A 21,378-nucleotide genomic window follows, 5' to 3' on the forward strand; every position below is an offset into this window, starting at 1 on the left:
GGCTACATGAGCCAGCTGTTTGCCTAGGCTTTCCTGATAAGCATTAGAGAGGCAGGTTCCTCTAGAGGAACACTCTGGATCCACCTATTGCATCTCAGGAATGCTGCCTTCTCAAATATAAACAACAATTAAGTCACCTCTTTCAGACTAAATAAATATGAGAAGGTATTAACAGATGGGTACAGCCAATCTAAGTTTTAGATGTTAAAAATTCAAGCTAGTCTTACATCAACTAATAATGCTAGTCTTATGTCAACAACGCAGTACCAGTAATTTACAAAAAAAAGTGTTATCGTGGTCATCATTCAAATGCATTTTCTACAGCAAATGTTTCATTAATAGAAAAGTGCCCAATTCTGACTAAATGTCAGTTTAATGACTTGTTAGAGTTTTTATTTATTTAAAGTGCATGGGGAGCATTACAAATTCAACAGAATCCCAGTACTACAGCCAAGACTGCTGATTTTTGTTTTATTGGGGTTTTTTTTCTACTTTTTTTTTTAATATGGAGTTAGTCCACACTACTAAGATGGTATACTTCATCATTAAGACTTTAAAAACTTTTCTTGTAAGATAAAATTGTCCAGCTTTTCCTTCCTTATTTTTTCATGGGCACAACAGTCATAGATTTATATTAGTGATTAGTGTGAAATTGAGGAGTTTTACTATGCTGTTCATTAGCTGTGCTCAAATCTATGAAAAGGGGGCATGTCCTAGTTTCAGCTGGGATAGAGTTAACTGTCTTCCTAGTAGCTGGTACGGTGCTATGTTTTGAGTTCAGTATGTGAAGAATGTTGATAACACACTGATGTTTTCAGTTGTTGCTAAGTAGTGTTTAGACTAATGTCAAGGATTTTTCAGCTTCTCATGCCCAGCCAGCGAGAAAGCTGGAGGGGCACAAGAAGTCGGCACAGGACACAGCCAGGGCACCTGACCCAAACTGGCCAACGGGGTATTCCATACCATGGGACGTCCCATCTAGTATAGGAACTGGGAAGTGGGGGCGGGGAATCGCCCCTCGGGGACTAGCTGGGTGCCGGTCAGCGGGTGGTGAGCAATTGCACTGTGCATCACTTGTACATTCCAATCCTTTCATTATTGCTGTTGTCATTTTATTAGTGTTATCATTATCATTATTCATTTCTTCTTTTCTGTTCTATTAAACTGTTCTTATCTCAACCCGTGGGTTTTGCTTCTTTTTCCCGATTTTCTCCCCCATCCCACTGGGGGGGGGGGGGGGGGGAGTGAGTGAGCGGCTGCGTGGTGCTTAGTTGCTGGCTGGGGTTAAACCACGACAGGGCATTCTTTCCCTGTACTGTTTTTGAAAGGGCAGCTACATCTTTTTAATATCACATTAACAGCTGTTTGAGAAGATGCCACCACTAAAACTTGATGAAAAAACCAAAAGCTTTGATCTCAAAGCTATTTAAGCATTCATATTCTAACACCTGTAATCTATTAAAAACAAGTTTGTATTTTTAAACTGTCTTCCTTTAAAGATAGTGACAGTAGTAAAATATAGGAAATGCTTTAGTATCTTTTAAATCCTTAGAAAATGGGTAGATATGCATAGTGGAAAAAACCAAATTACACGAGATGGGATAAGTGGTCATGGTTTCCCTTCTGGTTACAATGCAACTTGGCTGTGCAGCTTGTAAGGTTTTGAAGTGTTGGCTACTACCAAAGAGAGATACTGAATTTTACTGAGCCTTACCTTCTGCAAGGCATAGGGACCCTGCAAATTAAGAGTCATGCTGAGCATTGACAGCCATGGGGGCTGGAAATCTGGGGACTCTGTTGCCCCTTAAGTGTTCTGCATCATCTTGGGCATCAGATCTCAAGCAAGCCTCTTCTCACTGCCCAGCTGTCAGTTCTTACTCCTCTTGCAGCAGAATAGGCCCTTTTCTTCTCAGAGAGGCAGGCTTCAGCATTCCAGAGAGGAAAAACACTTCTGATTTGGATTTCTACTGTTTTGCCAGTTCTCAAGAAGTAGGCAAGGGGAAGGAGAAGAAATAGAACAAGAAATTAAGCATAGATTATCTGGAATTACCCTGTATATAACTCAAACTGAGCTAGTCACAGAGCATGTGACAGACCCACAGCTCAAGCTGATCTAGCATGCTTAAATGGATTAGAGGGGGTGGAAAAAAAAAAAACCCAAACCAAACAACAAACCAAAACCAACCACATAGGGAAACAAGGCTACAAGAAGTTTGAGTCTAAAGGCTCAACAGTAGATGAGTTTTAGGTTGCTAGGACTCCCAATCAGTGCTTAGAAGTTAGTTATATTTCACATTACTACTAGAAATAAACTAAGCAGTTCTGACCTAGTTCCTCACTGTGGCAAACAAAACAATTAAAATTGCAGTATACTAAGTGATATCCCCCCAAAAAGGTGTAAGTGTGATGCATCATACTGTAGATGTGATGTACTTAATTTTTGCTTTTGCAAAAATCTGATTTCAGATGCAAGACACTGCAGTTGTATGGGTAGCTAGTAAGCTGAAGACAGATGTAAAACCTTTTTTCTGCGTCATTTAACTCCTCAGGTATGGGGTAAGAACAGCTTTTTAATTTCAGTTAGATCTACTGCCTTGATTTATATAATATACACCACTTCTGAATTTTAGACCTATTATCAATTACAAACAAGGCTACTAAAATGGTGTGCTTTTTTTGATTGCTACCAGTAAGTTACTTTATCCAGATCTATTAAGAGACATCAATTAATATAACTAACATTCACCAGTCAGAGGCAAATTACTGGACTCAAAGCAATAGCAGTAGGAATGAAGTGAAATGCCAGTCTTTGTTACACAGATTTGCGGAACAGATGTTTTGAATTGCCTCTCTCAGCTTTAGACATACATGCTTTTACTTATCAGCCTTCATCTCTATTAGCTTCTAACATCTATGAAAAAGGAACATTTACTTCATAAATACTTGCCTTGAGTATGTGATTTTTGCAGTTTTAATAACGGTTCATTCTACCTTTGCACAGTCCCAAATCTCAGTTCTGTGAAATCTTCCATGAGACATCAGGCAAAAGAGAATGCCAAATACAACGCTGCCAGGATTCTTAATGCATAGAAAGCAAGAGCTACTTTTGTACTGTAAAAAATAATTCAAAAGCTGGAATCATTTATCTGTTACCCTATTTGTAATTATCATCTTTTGAGCATACAAAAACCCCTCATCTCTAGCAGTGTTCCTTTTCCTTAAGTTCCGCAAGAAACTATCCTGATGATAAAGCTCTTAAGCAAAAGGGATACAAGTCTCTTACAGTGAAGAGTATTAGACAGTATTGACATAGAGTTTGCTCTCTCCTTAACTTCTTAGAGTAAGAGCAGTTTGCTTCAAAGTTCAAATACTATACATGCACTACAGTTACTGCAGTGTTTCATCAGTTCCATCCACAGCCACTAGAGAAGCAGAAAAGCAGTGAGCAATCCTTACACATATATTCAGTAAGCTGAAGACCTAATAAATGCATATCAGCTTAGTAGTAAACATCATTACCTTTATTCCTCCTCAACAGAAAAGCTGTAGCTAATAGAAAAGCTTATGCTCATTATTGAATTTCCATATATTCTTAGAGGTTTGTAGCACACATCAAGGCCATACATTGTTTACAAAAAAATGCTTCTTGCCCCGTTACCCTTTCCACTCTGAGGTTAAAAAAGCTTTTCTGTTATGAGAACATACAGTGAAGATTGTCAAAGGTAGCAGTAATCAAGCAGAGACATACTAGTTTGGATCAAAGCTGGAGCATATTAAAAGTCCAGAGGCCATATTAAGTCCTACAGTCAGATAAGAGCCTGTGGAATACTTTGACAACATATATGGTTAGGTGTTACAACAGTCTCAAAAATAATCTTAAAAATGAACTAATTACCCCTTCAAACATGCCATATTATCAGTCTGTATCTGCAGATTTAGTTTTCACTTACGTGTAACAGAAGTCCTCATAGCGAGTCTAGACAGAAGTCTCTTAAGACAACTGATGTCAATAGAAAACTAATAACGTTGTGATTTTTGTCTAGCAGCAGCAATCATTTGAGTTTCTGAATCTTCACATTCCAGAGTCACATTTCAGCACATAATACTCAGCCCACACCATCAGTATAAATTCTGACTTCATATTAATAACTTCTTCAGAGGATTTGGTTACTGTGCATCCTGCTTCTTTCTTCTAGTGCAACTCACAACTTCATCTTTTTCCCTCATTATTAACTTGACACAGGAATCATGGCCATGAACTAGTTGAAAAAAAAATTTCTCCCAGGAGCACAAGGTCATTCAGATATTCTTGTTCACAGCAGTCCATTATTTTGCAGGCAGTTAACCAGCTAGAAAGATTTAACCTTCTTTTTCTAGCTTACTGAAGTGTTGCTATGACCAAAAAGATAAAAAAGAGCTTGCTTGAGATTAAGAACTCCGAATCCCCTTCCCCTGCCCTCAAAGCTTAACTTCGTCATTTATCTGCTTTATTTCTTTCAAGCCCATATCTTGACATGTGCAATAGAGATCTTCCCATTTGACTCTGTTGCCTACCTATAACCTTTTGGTGACAGACTTTGCACATTTGTGAACATAAAGAATTTCTTGCTCCCAATAAGTATGTTTCAGTGTATTTCAGTGTAACTGGGTGATCTAGTCTCTGTATGAATCTGTCACACTACCCCAACACCACTTTCCTTATTCTTCTCCAGCCACTTGGCACAAGAATGCATTAGGAAGTAGCAGCTACCCCTCTCATTGAAGGAACTGGTTATGATAGTGTATTTCCATACATTCTGTATGGCACATCTAAATATTTTGATGGTTTTAATATTTTGTACCAGCCGTGGAAACTGGTTTGCTGCTAGGTGACTGTAAAAGTGAGATTTGGTAAATAATTATTAGAAATCTTATACTAACACTATGACTGAAACAATAGACAAAAGTATAGCCAAGCAATTAACTAGTAGAGGTAGTTATTCATAAGTTTTGCAGTTCTTTGCTCTTATGACTAGATGTTCCTGTACACTAGATGAGAACAATGGTGAAACTGACCACATGTGATTGAAACTGCATTAAGCTTCAAGATCAAAGAACAAAGACAAGAATAAAGACTTCAAGGACAGCCAGCAAGAACTTCAAATAGGTCGGTGGTGGCAAAAGCAGCCCTTCGACTCAAATGGATCCTTCATTGCGCATGATCAGATGTAGGCAGTACTATGATAATCAGTTGCAATCATTTTTATGTATATGTATACTAATCTGATTAATATGCAATTAGTTATTCTATATAACCTGTTTGTGCTAAAGCTGTGGCATGCACACTAAGTGGAATTATCCCCCATGCATCCAGCGCTGCAATAAAGAATGCCTGCTTTCTAAAACTCCAAAAAGAGTCTTAGAGAGTTTCTTTGACCAGCTTTTTGGTATCAGTTAGTCATTTAGAACATAGTCCATGCTTTCTCATATGACAGAAAAGGATGTTGGAGAATAGCTCAGATGAAAGAGCACCAAGCACCCTCATATGCACAATCAAGCTTAACATAACCTGCACCTAGTTTTGCAGTGAAAGACTTTTTCTGAGATACTCCATTCTACATAACTGGAGACACCCACTAGGTATGAAAGCTTCCTTCAGAGCCAAGTTCTCTGCAAAGACCTTTCTGTGCAGCCTGCTCAGCTCAGATGCCAGGATGGCTGGGGGCAGGAGGTCCAGCAGGGACTATCTGTAGCCACTGTTCTCTGGGCTTAATGTAAAGTCAAGGGCAATTTGTTCCTCCAGCAGCGACCAGGAAGCTCCAAATGAGCAGCAGGTAACCACGCAGGTGAGTTTACTTCCTTCAGACTGTTTTCAGGATGCATTAGACTACTCCTTAGAGCAGCTGGAGGCTTGTTCCACTACATCAGAGAGACCCTACCTTTCTCACACAGGGTGTTATGATGGTTTACATCTGTGGAACACCAAATTCAAAGCTGCAGTCAGTGTTTCAGTGTGTTCTTGAGGACAGTACTGGTGACAGTTGCTGAAGCAGCTAGATCTCACCATTGTATCGAGAATTCAATGCAGCATGCAGAAGCATAGCAGTTAACAGATTAACAGCATCAGTGCAAGTTAACAGATGAACCACTTTTGGCTGAAGCGAACAGTGTTGATTCAATAATCACAAATACAAGTTCTTGCCTTGGTTCCTGGGAAGCTATAAATATGTCAACAAAAAGGCTCAAACATATCAAGCAGTTGGACTATGAGAGAAGCAGAGAAATCTTCTTTGACAAAAGTTGAAGTTGGCCTCAAGAAATCAGAGGCACCAGTTCCTCCTCCAGTCAAATTACACTCAGGCTGGCCAGCGACCACGGATAATGTCTACATGTGCAGAGACAGGAGCTTAAAAACATTTTATATTTACTGAAGTGCTTCCAAATGGGCTGTACCATATGCACAAGTACCTCTTTCTTCTTCTAGTGTTCTACAGTTCAGTGCATTTAGGAAACGCACCATGCACACTGCAGTCAGCCGAGTTAAGAGAATATATCCTACCTATTGATGTGTGTGCACATAAGCATGTATCTATACATTTATTTATACAGCTTAGTTAAAAATTGTCTTAAGCGCTTGGACATCGCAATCAATATGAATTATGTATGAATCATGTAAATAACACACTTGAAACAATGTAGTTATCAGGAAGTCACCCACCACTTCCCAAGTTCAAAGACTTATCCTTAGAGTACTTCGAACTAGACATGCACAGTACCAGCATTAAAAAAAAAGCGCTGCACACTTCCTCAGCCTTTTTCTTTTCAAGCTACTTAATTCTGAAGGGACTACAGAGAAAGAATAGGACACCATAGTCCCATGAAAATATCACAAGTCCTAGTTACTACCTCTTCTCTTTTGAATGCTAGCTGATCAATGTGCACAGTCCACTATGGCTCTTTCCAAACCAGAACCCTTCTCATTTGAAAGCACACTGCAGAACGATGGTTTAGCAGTGACTACAGAAGAACAAACCTTATTAACAAATACAGCATTAACAGCAAGTGTTTCTATAAAGGTATAGCAGGAAAGGTGCTGTGGAGAACTCCAACAACAGAAACAAGGTCACTTGCGTTTTAGCAGAGTCAGTAGGCTTATCTCAGCAATCTTGTGCCACTAATACAAGAGCCAGTAAAAGACAGTCAGTCAACACTTCGTATCTTTCATTTGAAAAAAATAGCAAAGAGGGATTTTCCAAACACCTAATTCTGTTTGGTGTAAGGAAAAACAGGTTTTATTTGCAATGCATGCAGTGAGGCTCCAGTGCCCCTGCGAAAGAACTAGGTTAATTTATTACCCAAGATGTAATTGTGACAATCTTTGACAGATAAATTGGTGTAGGTAAGAGGGGAAGGGAAGAACCCCCGTGTTGTGGTTTCAGCCCAGCTGGCACCAAAGCACCAGATGGCTGCTCGCTCACTCCTCCCCTCCTCTCCCATGGGATGGAGAGAGAATCAGAAAACAAAAAAAAAAAAGGTAGAGCCTCGTGGGTTGAGATAAGGAGTTTACTGGAACAACACAAGGAGAGAAGAAACAATAACAGTAGTACTAATAAAAGAATATACAAAACAAGTGATGTGCAATGCAATTGCTCACCACCTGCAATGTGACAGCCCCCTCCACCCCCCCTCCCCAGTCCGCTCCCCAGTCAGATACTGGGCATGATGTCTTGTGGTACGTATGGAATATCCCCTTGGCTAGTTCAGGTCAGCTGTCCTGGCTGTGCCCCCTCCCAGCTTCCTCTGAAAACTAACTCCATCCCAGCCGAACCCAGGACACCCCCCCCTCCAGGTAAGAAAGACAGGAAGAGTAGCACATAGTGGAGTTCAAAAGCAGTCCCAACAGATCTGTAAGTAACAGGTCCAGGATCCATCTGAAAAAGTGACGTATCTCTATTACGCCCTTGAGAATCAACCACCAATCTACCTAATTATCATTCACAGACTAAAGTAGTGAGACAACCAAACTTTACCTGAGCAAAGTGGGTAAGCTGAATCTCACGAGATGTGAGTGACAAAAATCTACTCAATGACAGCTAGGCAAGATTTGGTTCTCTTAATCTGGATGACTGTACGCCAACAGACAATCATGATCTAAATTACAGTCTTCAGAATCCATGTTTTGAGATGCAGAGAACATTGATCACAGGAAAGCACCCACACCACTCAGAAGAGATCTGGAATGAGAAGGGAGAACACTCCTTCTGAAGAAGATCCTAGAATCAGAATTGCAGTACTTAAGCTACGGCCAGAAAGGTGAACTAAAGGGAATCCTACCTCATTTTGCAAGGTACTTACTGATTTAGAGAAGATAAAATGCAGAACAATTTCCCCTCTCTGGTGGAAAACGATGCATCAAACACTAAGCCCAGCTTCATCCACTAGAGAGAAATTCTGAAAGGTACTACTAGCAAAACACAATGTACAGTTCAGTTCTCATTACTGCTTCAGCTTGTGGCAGAAGAGTAAGAAGCACACACTTACTTCCCTATGATGTCATTAAGAGAAGTGTAAACACATAAGTCTAGGCACAGGGCAAATCACAGGCTTGGAACAATTTGAACCAGAAAGCCAAGCCAGGTCTGGGCAAGTTCAAAAGATTTCATGAAGTATCCTAGCAAAAGCAGGCAGGAAGATGCCTCTATTTTTATCCTAAGAGTATTTTTTATTTTAATTTTATTGCCTTAGTCTTCCTCCTTGCTGTAACCTTACATATTCAAACAACAATGGCACAGAAGAATGCCAAATCCATACCTGTTAGGAAGTAAGATGCAGAAACTAAAAGAAGTTAAATACTTCACAAAAAGGGCTTGTTGCTGCTTCATTAAATTCCATTTTCCATCTTGGTTTGGGAAACAATACAGACACTTTTATAAAGAAACCTGAAGCACTTATACTACACTGGAGAAAGCACTATTTATCCTGAGAGTCAGAAGTGATTGTTTAAGTGTATCAATAGAGCCATCAGTTATATACAACAAATACTTCCTGATATAACTGTGTAAGATGTATGTCAGAAAACAAAACAATCTCCAAGGAAATCAAAGCTAATTTAAACAGGAAAATAAGTTTATAACGAGCGTAGTAATAACCTGATTCATCTTCCTCACAAGTCTTTCATAACTCCTCAGTGGATTTCATACAAAGAATGAATGTCACAGCAAGTTTCCACAGGAGTGTGCAGATGACAATATAGAACTCACTGTTTTCAAGAGGTAGATACTAGGCTTAACGGGAGCAAAAAGGTACGTTTCACTCAAAAGCCTGGTCACACTGGGTTGCATTTACAATGATATAATGAGATTGTTTCAACTATCTTCTTGTCTTCTCAGTGACTACCTGTCAACTCACAGAACAGGGGGAATGCTTGCTTAATTAATAACAACAACAATGTTAGTCAAGACAATGCCTTACACTTTTACTTAAAAATAATGGTTTAACTGGTCAAGAAGGCATGATTCATCCACTCTGCCAGGTAACAGACACAGGTCTGAAGACGCAGTGAGATATTGCACATTATTGCTGGTCTAGCCACTTTTGCAACATGCTTTTACTTGAGTAAAAATCCTTTACCAGAGAAGTCCTGAGGGTTAAATCCATTGCGCTTTGATATCAACTGACATCATTATTCCTCATTTTCAGGTGACTAAGCCTCCAGTCATTTCAAAGAACACTGTGAAATGTGGCTATGCGTATATTATTCAGCACAAGCCATTCAAAGCAAGCTTATTTCATCCTAACTGCTGCTAAATACACTGTAGGAAGTCAAACCTATACAAAGGTACTAGACTTTAGTCTATCTCACAAATGCATTGAAGTAACTTTTAATAAAGACAACTATAAATTCCACTGCATGCAAGCCAAATTTGATTAAACAGGCTGGGTAACACAGCCTTTCAGAAGAACCTTCCAAGTATGTTCAAATGTTTGTAAGCATATGTGAGCAGCATAAAAGTGTTGGTAAAAGATGGCAAAAGGTGTGGGGGTGGTGTGTGTACACACCCCCATACGCCCTCCCCAGAAACACATCTCCAAAGCTTTCCCTTCAAGTTCAGGGTTCCTTGTACAAGTAATACAGTTAGTGGGTAAAACACACCCTACACCTCCTCAGAACAAGCTCACACTACCTCAAATCTAGCTTAAATCCCAGGCTTAAACTCACCTCCCACACAAGCTGTTAAAATTAACAATAAATGCAATAGTAAGGAAACACCCTCAAGACCACTGGAATCAGCATGAAGTAAGCCAACCTAGTTTACCTCTGTTGCACACTTTAATTAGAAGGCAAACTACACTGAAGGGTGAATTCCACTCACCACCACTTCTCACACCTCAACCCAACTGATATTACTTATCAGGAATGGAGGTAAGGGGGACAAAATACTCCTTTTTCAGTTTTGAGCTCAGTATGAACTGGATAGTGGACTGATATGACGGTTCATTAACAGAGGGAAGGACAACACACTAGAAGACTTTGTTGAACTGCAGACAACAGGGCTGAAATACAGTTTCAACTAATTTGCTGCCAGCATCTCCTTCGCTTTTCATGGCTATGTAGCTAGTAAATTCAACTTGTTAGCAAGGGAAAAATAGCTGCACTGGAAAGGACAAAAGTTTCATTCCTTAAAAGCATCAAACTTATGTAAGACAACACATTGCTCTACCTGGACTGCAAGTCATGTATTGAAATGAGTGGTTTTGTTTCCACAATTGCTCAATCATTTCCTTAATTGTTCAATAACAGATCAGAAAGTGATAAAAGGACAGCTGTCAACCTTAAAGCTAATATACAAAACATTTTTGGTCAAGCTGATCTGGAAGTAATTCTGAACTGAAGAAAACTTAGAAACTGACTGAATTCCATCATTTATAAAGTACAAATAAAAGGGCAAATAAATAAAATAGTTACCAATTCCACCTATGATAGTGTTTTTCCCCTCAATTTTCACACAACTGATGAGTTTGTAAATTTGCAATGATGAGTGCCACAAATTGGCTGCAGAAAATGCAAGAGGAAACAATAAGGGCAATGCCATTATACATATGTGTTTTTTTTTTATTTCTGTATGCAATGTAATGTTTAGGCACGTTGCTTGGGACACCTTCTAAAATAAATCATTGGCCATTGTTTAGAGTATCCTTTTGGCTTTAAATACTGGTCAGGAAAACAAATGATGTAAAAAATAAATGAATATAACTATTACAGAAACAAAAATGAATTTGTATCTAAAAGTGCAGGAGGTGAAGTACTTTAACCCTTTCACCAGACAATGTGGCAATATACAGTATATTGCTTCTGTTTGAGAAGGCTGTTGGAATTTTACACTGACATAGAAAATTATAAATTACACAGAATTAGTTTCCATAATCACTATATATATATACACAAACCAGCTGTGAAAAAACTGGTTTAGAACATACAAATGAAAGCCTCACACAGATCAGTACAGTGAAAGTAACAATTAACATGCTCTGCTGCCAAAATTTGTATTAAAAACACTATATACTTTTAAAATGCATGTACTGTAATTACATTAGCAGCACGGGCATTTAATTTACTTGACTTGTCTAAAAGGATTATAGCGTTTTAAATACGCAGATTGTTCTGAAATGTTCCATTGTATAATGCATTGTATTAAACTAAATCTTGGTGAATGGGTTAAAAGGCAGGTGAATCACTTAAACACAACAAGCTATGTGCACTTCAAATATTCTAGTGTTTCACCTGTAAGGTATTGTTTCAAGCAAACAAGACTTAACAGAACATATGGCTTTACAGTAACATCAATTTGTCAACTAAGTTGTAGCAATAAATACTTAAAACCTCTACCAATAGACTTACATTTTTGATCTGTTTTAAACAATACAGAAAACAATTACCAATTAAAAAACCTGTTGTAAAATGTTGAACACCAAAAAATTTTCATTTAAATCACTTTTGTAAGCTAAAACAACCAAAATAACATTTATAGGGCATTTCAGTTTCAGAAGAAACATGAATTCATTTTTTTCTTTTCTTTTTACAAGGTGAAAAATGTATGAAAACTGCTAAATACTTTGGTCACACTAATCGTCAAATAGTTATGTCTCAAATACATTAGATTTGTGTATTCACTTTTTATAAAACTATTCTTACAGCCATTTTAACTATAGTAACACTACTGTCATCATTACATGGGTAGCAGGATCTTATTTCACAGGCCACCCATTATTTAGAACAATACAATATAAACATACGCAAAAATTATTGGTATTTCTCAATGTGCAATATTTTTACACTTATGAATTTCTGTACAATGTCTTAAAATCTAGAATATAAATGTTGCTGGTCCTGATCCCTTGCGAAATTAGTGCAGCAGTGACTGGCTTCAACAGGGTCTAGATGAAATCCTCAAGAAACACTCAAACACCTGGATATCAGTTCATTTTCTTCAGCCAAGGTAGTAGACATCACACATCATACAGGGCCATTAACAGACGCCTCTCCTAAATGAGTGTGTTGATCAGTCCTAAGAGGCCAAAAAAAAGATGTAATTATACAAGAAACAAGAAGAGTCCAAAACAAATTCGGGTAGGTACAAAAAACCCACCCAAAACCAAACTGTCCCAGATCATGTGGAGCACGACCCCTGAGTTGGAGAGAGGAAACACAAACTAATAACATGCTCATCCCATTTATTTTCTGGAGTCCAGCATTTCTGGAGTCTTCATTGCCTAATTAAGCATAGCACTTTAATTAACTGAGCACACCATTGAAGAGTGTTTGATCTTTATTAACTGAGCTATTAAGTGATCTCTAGAGATGTGGTATCTCCCCAAGAGAACAACTAATAAAAAGCACATTTCTGATACTTCTCCAAATCTTATTCCGTGAGACAAAATGTGATACCAGGAGTATTTAAAGTTGCATTTGAAAGTAAGCAGCTAAGACACAACAGGAAAAACAAGAGTGTCTTAAAAAAACTGCTTTAGTTACTAATCTAACTTACAAACTGCCATTTCACATATACTTTGGAAGTGAGTCCATTAGCATGAAAATTTCAGCAAGTATGGAGGAAAGTAAGGAGCAAACCTACAACAGTGAAAACAATAATAGTATATACATTTCTAGATAAGAAGCTTAGTGTAAAAGTGGGCTCAATTGCTCTGGACTAACACAAATAAAGAGATCAAATCAGTAGTGCATGAGAACATTAGAGAATTGCAAGCAACAAAGGCAAAAAATCTCAACTTCCATTCAGCGCAAGTCTACTGAATACATTTGAAAACTCCCTTAAAGAATATAAATACCATTTGGAACTACACATGAGAAAAGTTACCTGTAACTCCTGTTCTCTGATGGTGTACATCACAGAGAAGCCACTCTTGGGTCCGTGCTCTACATGCACATGACCAGCAGGAGTCCCCTAGCTAAGTCTTTGGCTGCTATGCTCTAAAAACACTTTTTAAAAAAAATATATACACATTAGAGAAAAGACAGACAGCACTAGACAAAAGTAAACACTTCTTAGAAAAACCTGGAAGGTAAGAAACAAGTGCTGCATGGACAGGAAGTCTGACAGTCCATACAGCAGTAAGTCACTTATTAACTGGAAAAAAAGTCCATGACAGAACAGGGCTCCTAGCAGAGATTACTACTGCTGGCCACCAGCCAAAGACCTACCTAGGGGACTCCTCCCACTAGTCATACATGCATGGAGCCCCAAAACCACAATTATGTTTATCTTGATATTTATACTGCGCTTATATAAGGATCTGCTGTGACAGCCACCTTTAGAGAAAGTACTGAGCTTTGCTGAAGCCAGATGAATTCAATGAAAGGGGTTCTTGAGATTTCCTGCAACTCAAAAGCAATCCAAAGAACTGCTAGCTCTGAGGGCTCTCTGTTGGTTTAGACAAGCACCTTTACTCAAAAGGCAATCACCTAGTACCCAAAGACTTCTTCCCTACATTTTAATGCTTATCAGCATTAAAAACATTGTCTTGATAAAAACAGTACCTCCAGTAAAGAAGAGGCTGTGAAAGACAGTTTCTGGGTTTCCCACTTCAACTAAGTATACAGGGTTGGTTTTTTTCTTAGAATCCACTTCTTGATTAAATTTATGGAATTTATGCAGAGCAGAAAGTTCTGGCTTACAGGAAAAGGTAGCAGTGTTTTAGTGTAACCAGTACCATAGAGGTTAGACATACTAGCTCATAAACAAGTCTAAAAAATAAAATCTAAATTTGTCGAACATGCTTGCATCTTTCTTAGTCTGCATACAGCATAATCAGAACATGCAGCAAGAGTTCTGTGTTGCATGTAGAGCTATACTCTAAATCTTTGCTTACAAAGGCATTTCAATTTTGTCTTCACTAGAAAGCTAGATGTAGAATATAGCATCCACAAAGTCTTAACAATGATCACTTCTTTCACAGGATTTGTGTGAAAAATACATTTCTCTAATAACAGTTTAAAATCTATTGAAGTCAAGAAACACAACAGCTTTTGAACTATTAAAACAAGTATTTAAATACACATTCAGAAAATATATATGTGTGTGTATATATATTCTGAATTCTGATTTTCAGAATCATACCCCTGTTTATACTGCAAGGCTAAAGTGACTCCTGGAATTCCTTTTAATTAAGCAAAATCCTCTCTCCCTTCAGAACATGCTCCCATTCAGAACATCCTCAGCTCCCCAACAAGAAGGCAGCATGCACAGCTCTGACCCCCCAAGCCCTGCCCTCCTAGAAAGAGGAGCAGACCCTACATATTAGTCAGGGTTTAGTAAATACAGGTTTAGGTTTTCCTTTTACAAGTGTTTTCTTTGAGACAGCACAGTTCCTCTGGTCACCCTCAAATTACATCCAAACCAGGAAATGGCAGCATACCACCCTTTGCCTTAACACCAAGAATCAAGCCTGTGGGATTGTACCTGATGTTCAACAAGCCATTAGTTCTGCTAGGAAACCAGTAAACTCTTGCCTAGATATTAATTTTAAAGTACTTATGAATACCTAAGTTCCAGAGCAAGGTCTTCACTAAATACTGCCTTCAAGGGTGGAAATCTTCTCACCTACCTTAAAGTCTTCATTGTTTTAGGCTTTTAAGATAAAGATTAATCTTGCTCTGACTGAAGTCTAGAAACTAGCGCAGATATGAAACACCTGCATTAAGCATTTCTAACACTTGGTGATTAATGTCACCCTACATGCATCTGATTTTGGTGATGCCACACTAGACCTGGAGTTGATTGTGTATGTTTCCATACCATTGTAACTTGGGAGGCAAAAAAAAACCCAACCCCAAACAAGTACTTCAACAGGAAATGAAACAGGAGAAATACTGTCACAGGAGAAATTGCCTTTGTCAAATGGCTTTTTTTGGAGAAAGGAGTACTACCTCACAATGTAAGAGAAAAACTTATGCAAGAGCAGCTTTCTCTGTTTGGTAGTACTCCCCTCAGAATTGTATCCTGAATTACTATTCTCCAAGACTGCACTAGTAGCCAAGCTGCCAAAGAAAAATGTCGTCTTTTCTTTCCTCCAATAAGTATGCTGAGCAATCCAGGCTCCTCCATATTTCAGGCAAGTTTTATTTGAAACGGATTATTTATGTACTTTGAAAAAGTCTTCTCCAAATCTACAAGTATTCAGATTAATACCTGATGCAGACAAGGGTGCAAGTAATAACTGATTCACAATCAAACAAGCATGACTTAAGGCACCATTTCCTTTCCATACAGCCGCACTAGTGGACTCCCCACAAACTGTTCTGCAGTATAGAATACAGAATGAAAAAATGGTAGACCTAACTTACGTAAATTTTCAGGACAAAGTCAAACTTATTCCCCTAATTACTTTTTTTTTTTTTATCATCACTTTCATTAAGTGTATCAATTCACTATTCTAATTTGATAACATATCACAAAACAGAATGGGGATATTGACAACACCCTGCAAGAAAAATAATACAAGGCAAATACATTTCTGACAACTCAAAGAGTCTTACAATCAACAGAAAATATAACTTTTGAGAATTTTATAAAATAGATGCAAGCACATGTTTAGATTGAGTTAAACTCAGAACTGATAACTAACAGGAGTTCATTAATCTCTTTAGATCAATTCTATTAGAAAAACATGCAAACTGCTATTTAGAGGATTGAAAGCACCCTTGAATGCAGTTACCTCTGTTCTGGACTGCTGTTAGTAGGCTGCAGAGCCGAAGGAGCCTCTTCTGCAACCTCTGCATTCTCTTCTACTACATATTTACAAGAAGCATCCTGCGAGGTAGACAATTTTCCTTCCTCACTTAAAAAAACACAAAAGGAAAGAAGTTTAAGTTTACTTACAGGGAAATTTCAGGCAACATGAGAAAACTGGGCGATGGGTTCATATTTCACATGCAAATGGATTTAAGTTGTGATTGCAACATGAAGACAAGCACACAGCTCTAGACTTTACAAACACCTAATAATGCACCGGTGTTCACGTCCATTAAAACTTGACTGGATAAAAGGGCAGGAAATAGTGATTACAAATAAGATCAGAAAGGAAATAAGGAATGTGTGTGTGATGCCTGAAGTGGTAACAATCAATCGTGATCCTTTACTTTACATACCGATAGGATTTCAACACTCTGAAGCCAGAAGTATGCAAAAAAGGAAAAAAGTATAAAAGAAATTCAAAATTTCCCCAGAAACTGGCATTAAAGTCTGTCCATGAAACACATCAGCAGAATCATCAACTCATCACCATCTTAATAAACTCCCTAATAACTCCACAGTGAAATACGATATATAGGTTATGCAGTACTAAGACTGCAGCCCAGTCTATTTAATGAATTTCCTCTCAGAGACAAAACCAAACATAGTTCAGTGAAAAAGCAGTACACTCACTATATAAGACATTACCATGTAACTAGGCAGCCTCAAAAGTCATTAGCAAACAAATACTTGTGTTTTGTCTCTTAATCAAAGCTTTTCTGCCTCTCTATTCCACCCTCTCCCACCTCAGCCACACCATTATGAGTGCACATACAAATTTGATCATACACTTGCAAGATATATATAGGTAAGACATATAAAATAGCTCTGAAGTAGACACAAACATCAATCTTATACCTCTGTAGCAACAAATCTATTTATGCAAGAAGTCAGGAATATTTTAAAGCCACTCTCCTCTGCTGATTTTTCTTCCTATTCTCACAGTTCTCCTTTCAATCAATCCTTTAAATTTCAGTGAATCCCCCTCTTTCCTCCCATGCCTCCTTATATCTGCAGAGGCAGATATATTGTAAAAATATACATATATTGTATGTAAAATATTGTCTTTTGCATTTTAACCTCTCATCAATATCCATTTTTCCCCATTGTATTGGGTTTGTGTGGCAGGGTTTTGGTAGCAGGGGAGGGGCTGCAGGGGTGGCTCCTGTGAGAAGCTGCTCGAAGCTTCCCCGGCTCCAAGTCGAACCCACCTCTGGCCAAGGCCAAGTCCATCAGCAACAATGGTAGCACCTCTGCAATAATGCATTTAAGAAGGGGAAACCTGCAGTGGAGGAGGGCAGTGGGATGTGAGAGAAACCCCTGTGCAGACAGCAAGGTCAGTGAAGAAGGAGGGGGAAGAGGTGCGCTGGAGGAGGGATGCCCCCGCAGCCCATGGGGAGACAGCAGGCTGTCCCCTTGCAGCCCATGGAGGGGAGCGGGGGAGCAGATGCCCACCTGCAGCCTGGGGAGGTGCCCACACCGGAACACGGGGATGCCCCCGAAGATGGCCGTGGCTCCATGGGAAAACCTGTGCTGGAGCAGCCTGTACCTGAAGAACGGCGGCCTACGGAAAGGACCCACACTAGAACAGCTCACGAAGAACTGCAGCCCATGGGAAGGACTCATGCTGCAGAAGTTCATGGAGAACTGTCTCCCGTGGGAGGGACCCCATGCTGGAGCAGGGGAAAAGTGAGGAGTCCTCCCCCTGAGGAGGAAGGAGCGGCAGAGACAACATGTGATGAACTGACCCCAACCCCCATTCCCCATCCCCCTGTGCCACTGGCAGGAGAAGGTGGAGAAATCAGGAGTGGAGTTGAGCCCAGGAAGGAGGGAGGGGTGGGGCGAAGGTGTTTTAAGATTTGGGTTTTACTTCTCACTATCCTCGTTTTGATTTGATTGGTAACAAATTAAATTGGGTTCCCCCCCCCAAATCCAGTCTGTTTTGCCCGTGACCATAATTGGTGAGTGATCCCTCCCTGTCCTTGTCTCGACCCATAAGCTTTTTGTTATATTTTTCTCCTCTACATCCCACCAGTGGGGAGGAGTAAGTGAGCAGCCTCATGGTGCTTTGTTGCCAGCTGGGCCTAAACCATGACACCCATCAGATCTCCCCATCTCATTTGCCTTCATACTCTTTGTATTTATTCAAAATAAAATACTTGTCACTATCACCATCAGAACCGGTCTCCTAATTTTTTTGTTTTTTGAAAACAGGTAGTCTCTGCCATAATTCTTCCCTTTTCATTCTCCATTTTGAACTAAGTTCAGAAACCACGTTTTTGTCATTTGCAGTTTTCCACAAATTAACTACCATGCTTGTGATGCTCCTCCTCCCCTCAATATTGACCTCAACACCATCAATTTTCTATTGGCAGAAAACTATATAAAACTTAAGTCTGGAAGCATCCATATGCCAGGTAAACAGGCCAGAGTGGGACCTGCTCTCACTACTCTAACTGTCCCTTAATCTAGACTTTTTTTTTTTCCCCTCAGCATTGTTTTAGGTATTTATTCCAAAGGAAATATTACTTTTCTCTCCTGTTTGTTGTTTTGGTGTATTTAAAAGTTGTTTTAAAGAAAGCCATGTGAGCATTAACTTAGTATGACGCCACATACCTATCAGAGTAGAGCAGTCTCCATATTTAAGACCTCACCTTTCAACCTCCTTCTACATTTCCTGAATCTCCCCTTTCCAAATCAAGATGCTGAGTCCCCATTGCTAGAGGTTTTCAAGATGTGATTGGACAAAGTGCTAGACAATCTCATCTGGGCTCCCCTTCCCACAAAAGGTTGGACCAGATGATCTTTTGAGGTCCCTTCTGACCTGGGCAATTCTATGATATTGCCTTCCTTTGCACCTCTGCATCCTTTTAACTACAGGAATCGAAATGCTTACTCCACAGCTAAGGCAGGTAATTCCATGAAGGCAGGCAGGCACTGCCACAACATGCTGCCTCCTCATACTAGTTTTTGCACCAGTATCAGAAGTCACAGAACTTTGAAGTGCGTGTGAACTAAAGCAGTTTAAGGAAACGTTTAAAAACACCATGGATAACTAAATCCAACTGTAAAAATCTAACACAATAGGAGTGCCAATGATATAAAGAATTCCCCAAAATACAGAATAAACTGGAGACCAGATGCATCATTTACTAAGTCAGCAAGGCACTATGGTTCCATGCCACATCAGTCTGTACCAAGTCACAATCTTCCTCTAAACTGCTTTGGTTCACTTCCTCTAACAATGCCATTTGATTTATAAGCACTGTGCAGCCATAAATGCTCCCTCCTCCATAGTGAAAAACATCAGAAGTCGGGTGCAAAAGATGTTAGAGTTGGTATTTATTCCTTCAATAATCAAAAGGATGGAAGCAAAAGTGACTGAAAGCTGTTAAGATTTCAATTCCTGAATGATCCAAGATCAACAGCACTACCATTAATGGAACAAAGTAAAATTAATTTAAAAGAAGGGCAATATAAGGACTAACACTGGGAAGTTTCTTCTACTGAAATGGACTGGGATTTTTTAAAGCAACTTCCAAGACATATGGACAATTCCTTTTCAATAAGTAAAGCCAGAATAGGGACAGATACTAGGAAATTATTCTAAAAGAATGAGAAGAGGGTTGCATGCTAAAATGCTAGTAGTATGTTCTGATTTGTCAAGATCGGGGCGGGGGATGACACACTAGCTTCAGTTAATAAAGGCAAAACTATTTTTGCAGGTCAGACTGTTTGTAGCCTCTATTTCCTTATATAACTATTTGATACCAAATAAAAACCACTTGATCATTAAATCTAAGATCACAAGATCTTAGTATACAAGATCTCAAACAGATGAAATGCAAGTGTGCTTTATTCCCATAAAAGGATCACATTGTTGATATATGTAATATGGACTATAACCATATTTAAGACAGTTATTCCCAAATCAAACACTTTGTATCAGAAGATACCAAAACTAAGGAGTTTGTTCTTCCATTTATTCTAGAATTCTACGTGCCACCTGTACTCCAGAACAGATCTGACACTACCATCCATACCACCAAGAGTGATCACCCCAAATGTCTGATGAGTTACTCTCAAAAGCAGTACTTGGCTGCCAGTGTCTGTCCTCCATCCTCCTGGATGGGGGGAGTGGAATTCCAATCCAAATCTAACAATTCTGTGCAAAATTTAAAAAGCTTAGTTTTGACATGCAATTAACTGTTACAAGAATAATCATACATAAAAAATGCACAGTAACATGCATCAGGGTCAAAAGTTACTGAGTCAGTCTTCCACTGAAATTAAGGCTTGCTAAGGAAAATCATACATTACAGTAACTAACTGGGAGTAAAGTTTCAGAACAATTACTTTGGGAGAAGATTTCTAGTTAAAACATCAGGAATTATCACTTGCAAAGAACTCTTTTTGATGACAGGTAGTGTTCCATCAACAGTGCTTATTTTACAAAGGTAGGAAGACAAATAGGTATTCTCACCTTTTGAAAACAGCCGTTTCAGTTTTAGCATCTACAGTAAGGCTCAGTGTCTCTTTCATGCTGCCGTTCATTACTGTTTCAGTTACCTTGTCTGCATTTTCTACATCATCCTCTCCATCTGAGCTGGCCTCCATAGCAACACTTCCCGGGGCTAGATATATAGAAGTAATTTAATACATGGCTGGTTATGTTTCTATTTCATGAGCAAGCATACAAGCCAATATAACCAGTACAATAATTTTGCAGTTTTTGTACACTTCTTGAATTCTTCCTTACACACAGTCACCTTTCTGCAACCCCCACTATACACATACATAGAGCGTAAATACTTCCTACAGATGGCTTAAGTCACATTCCATAACTATTTTTTTTTTTAATTTTGCAAGCCACTTAGTGATTTAGATGTTCAGGCAAACCTGTTGCAGTAACAAGACTTTAGTAGGATTATAGTCATGTATTATTTTTCTGTACAGTCAAATTCAATTACACAAGCCCACACAGTACAAACTTGACAGTAAGTTTCCAAGTACAGACAAGCCTTTGGGAAGTCCAGTCTCCCTAGACTTCTCATCTGCATTTCTTGTTCTGTCTGTTAATAATATATAC

General features: G+C 38.9%; 1 protein-coding gene across 11 annotated transcripts in view; it reads right to left on the reverse strand.

Moving 5' to 3' along the window:
• Window positions 1–11,071: 11,071 nt before the first annotated feature.
• The window catches only part of PPP6R3 (protein phosphatase 6 regulatory subunit 3), a 68,644-nt gene continuing 58,337 nt past the window's right edge, over window positions 11,072–21,378 (reverse strand). For 7 of the 11 annotated variants that reach the window (XM_030039112.2, XM_030039108.2, XM_030039107.2 and 4 more), the window contains 4 exons: window positions 20,773–20,923; window positions 16,646–16,663; window positions 16,213–16,335; window positions 11,072–12,545 (listed from right to left, as the gene is read on the reverse strand). In XM_030039112.2, coding sequence (XP_029894972.1) covers window positions 12,494–12,545; window positions 16,213–16,335; window positions 16,646–16,663; window positions 20,773–20,923 — 344 coding nt within the window. In that variant the 3' untranslated portion in view covers window positions 11,072–12,493. Of the gene's footprint in view, window positions 12,546–13,355; window positions 13,478–16,212; window positions 16,336–16,645; window positions 16,664–20,772; window positions 20,924–21,378 lie in introns of all 11 variants that reach the window. The other 4 variants (XM_030039113.2, XM_030039110.2, XR_003926916.2 and 1 more) reach the window with 3 other exon arrangements.

This window comes from Aquila chrysaetos, chromosome 16 (assembly GCF_900496995.4).
Source record: "Aquila chrysaetos chrysaetos chromosome 16, bAquChr1.4, whole genome shotgun sequence".
In the NCBI taxonomy this organism is placed as follows: domain Eukaryota; kingdom Metazoa; phylum Chordata; class Aves; order Accipitriformes; family Accipitridae; genus Aquila; species Aquila chrysaetos.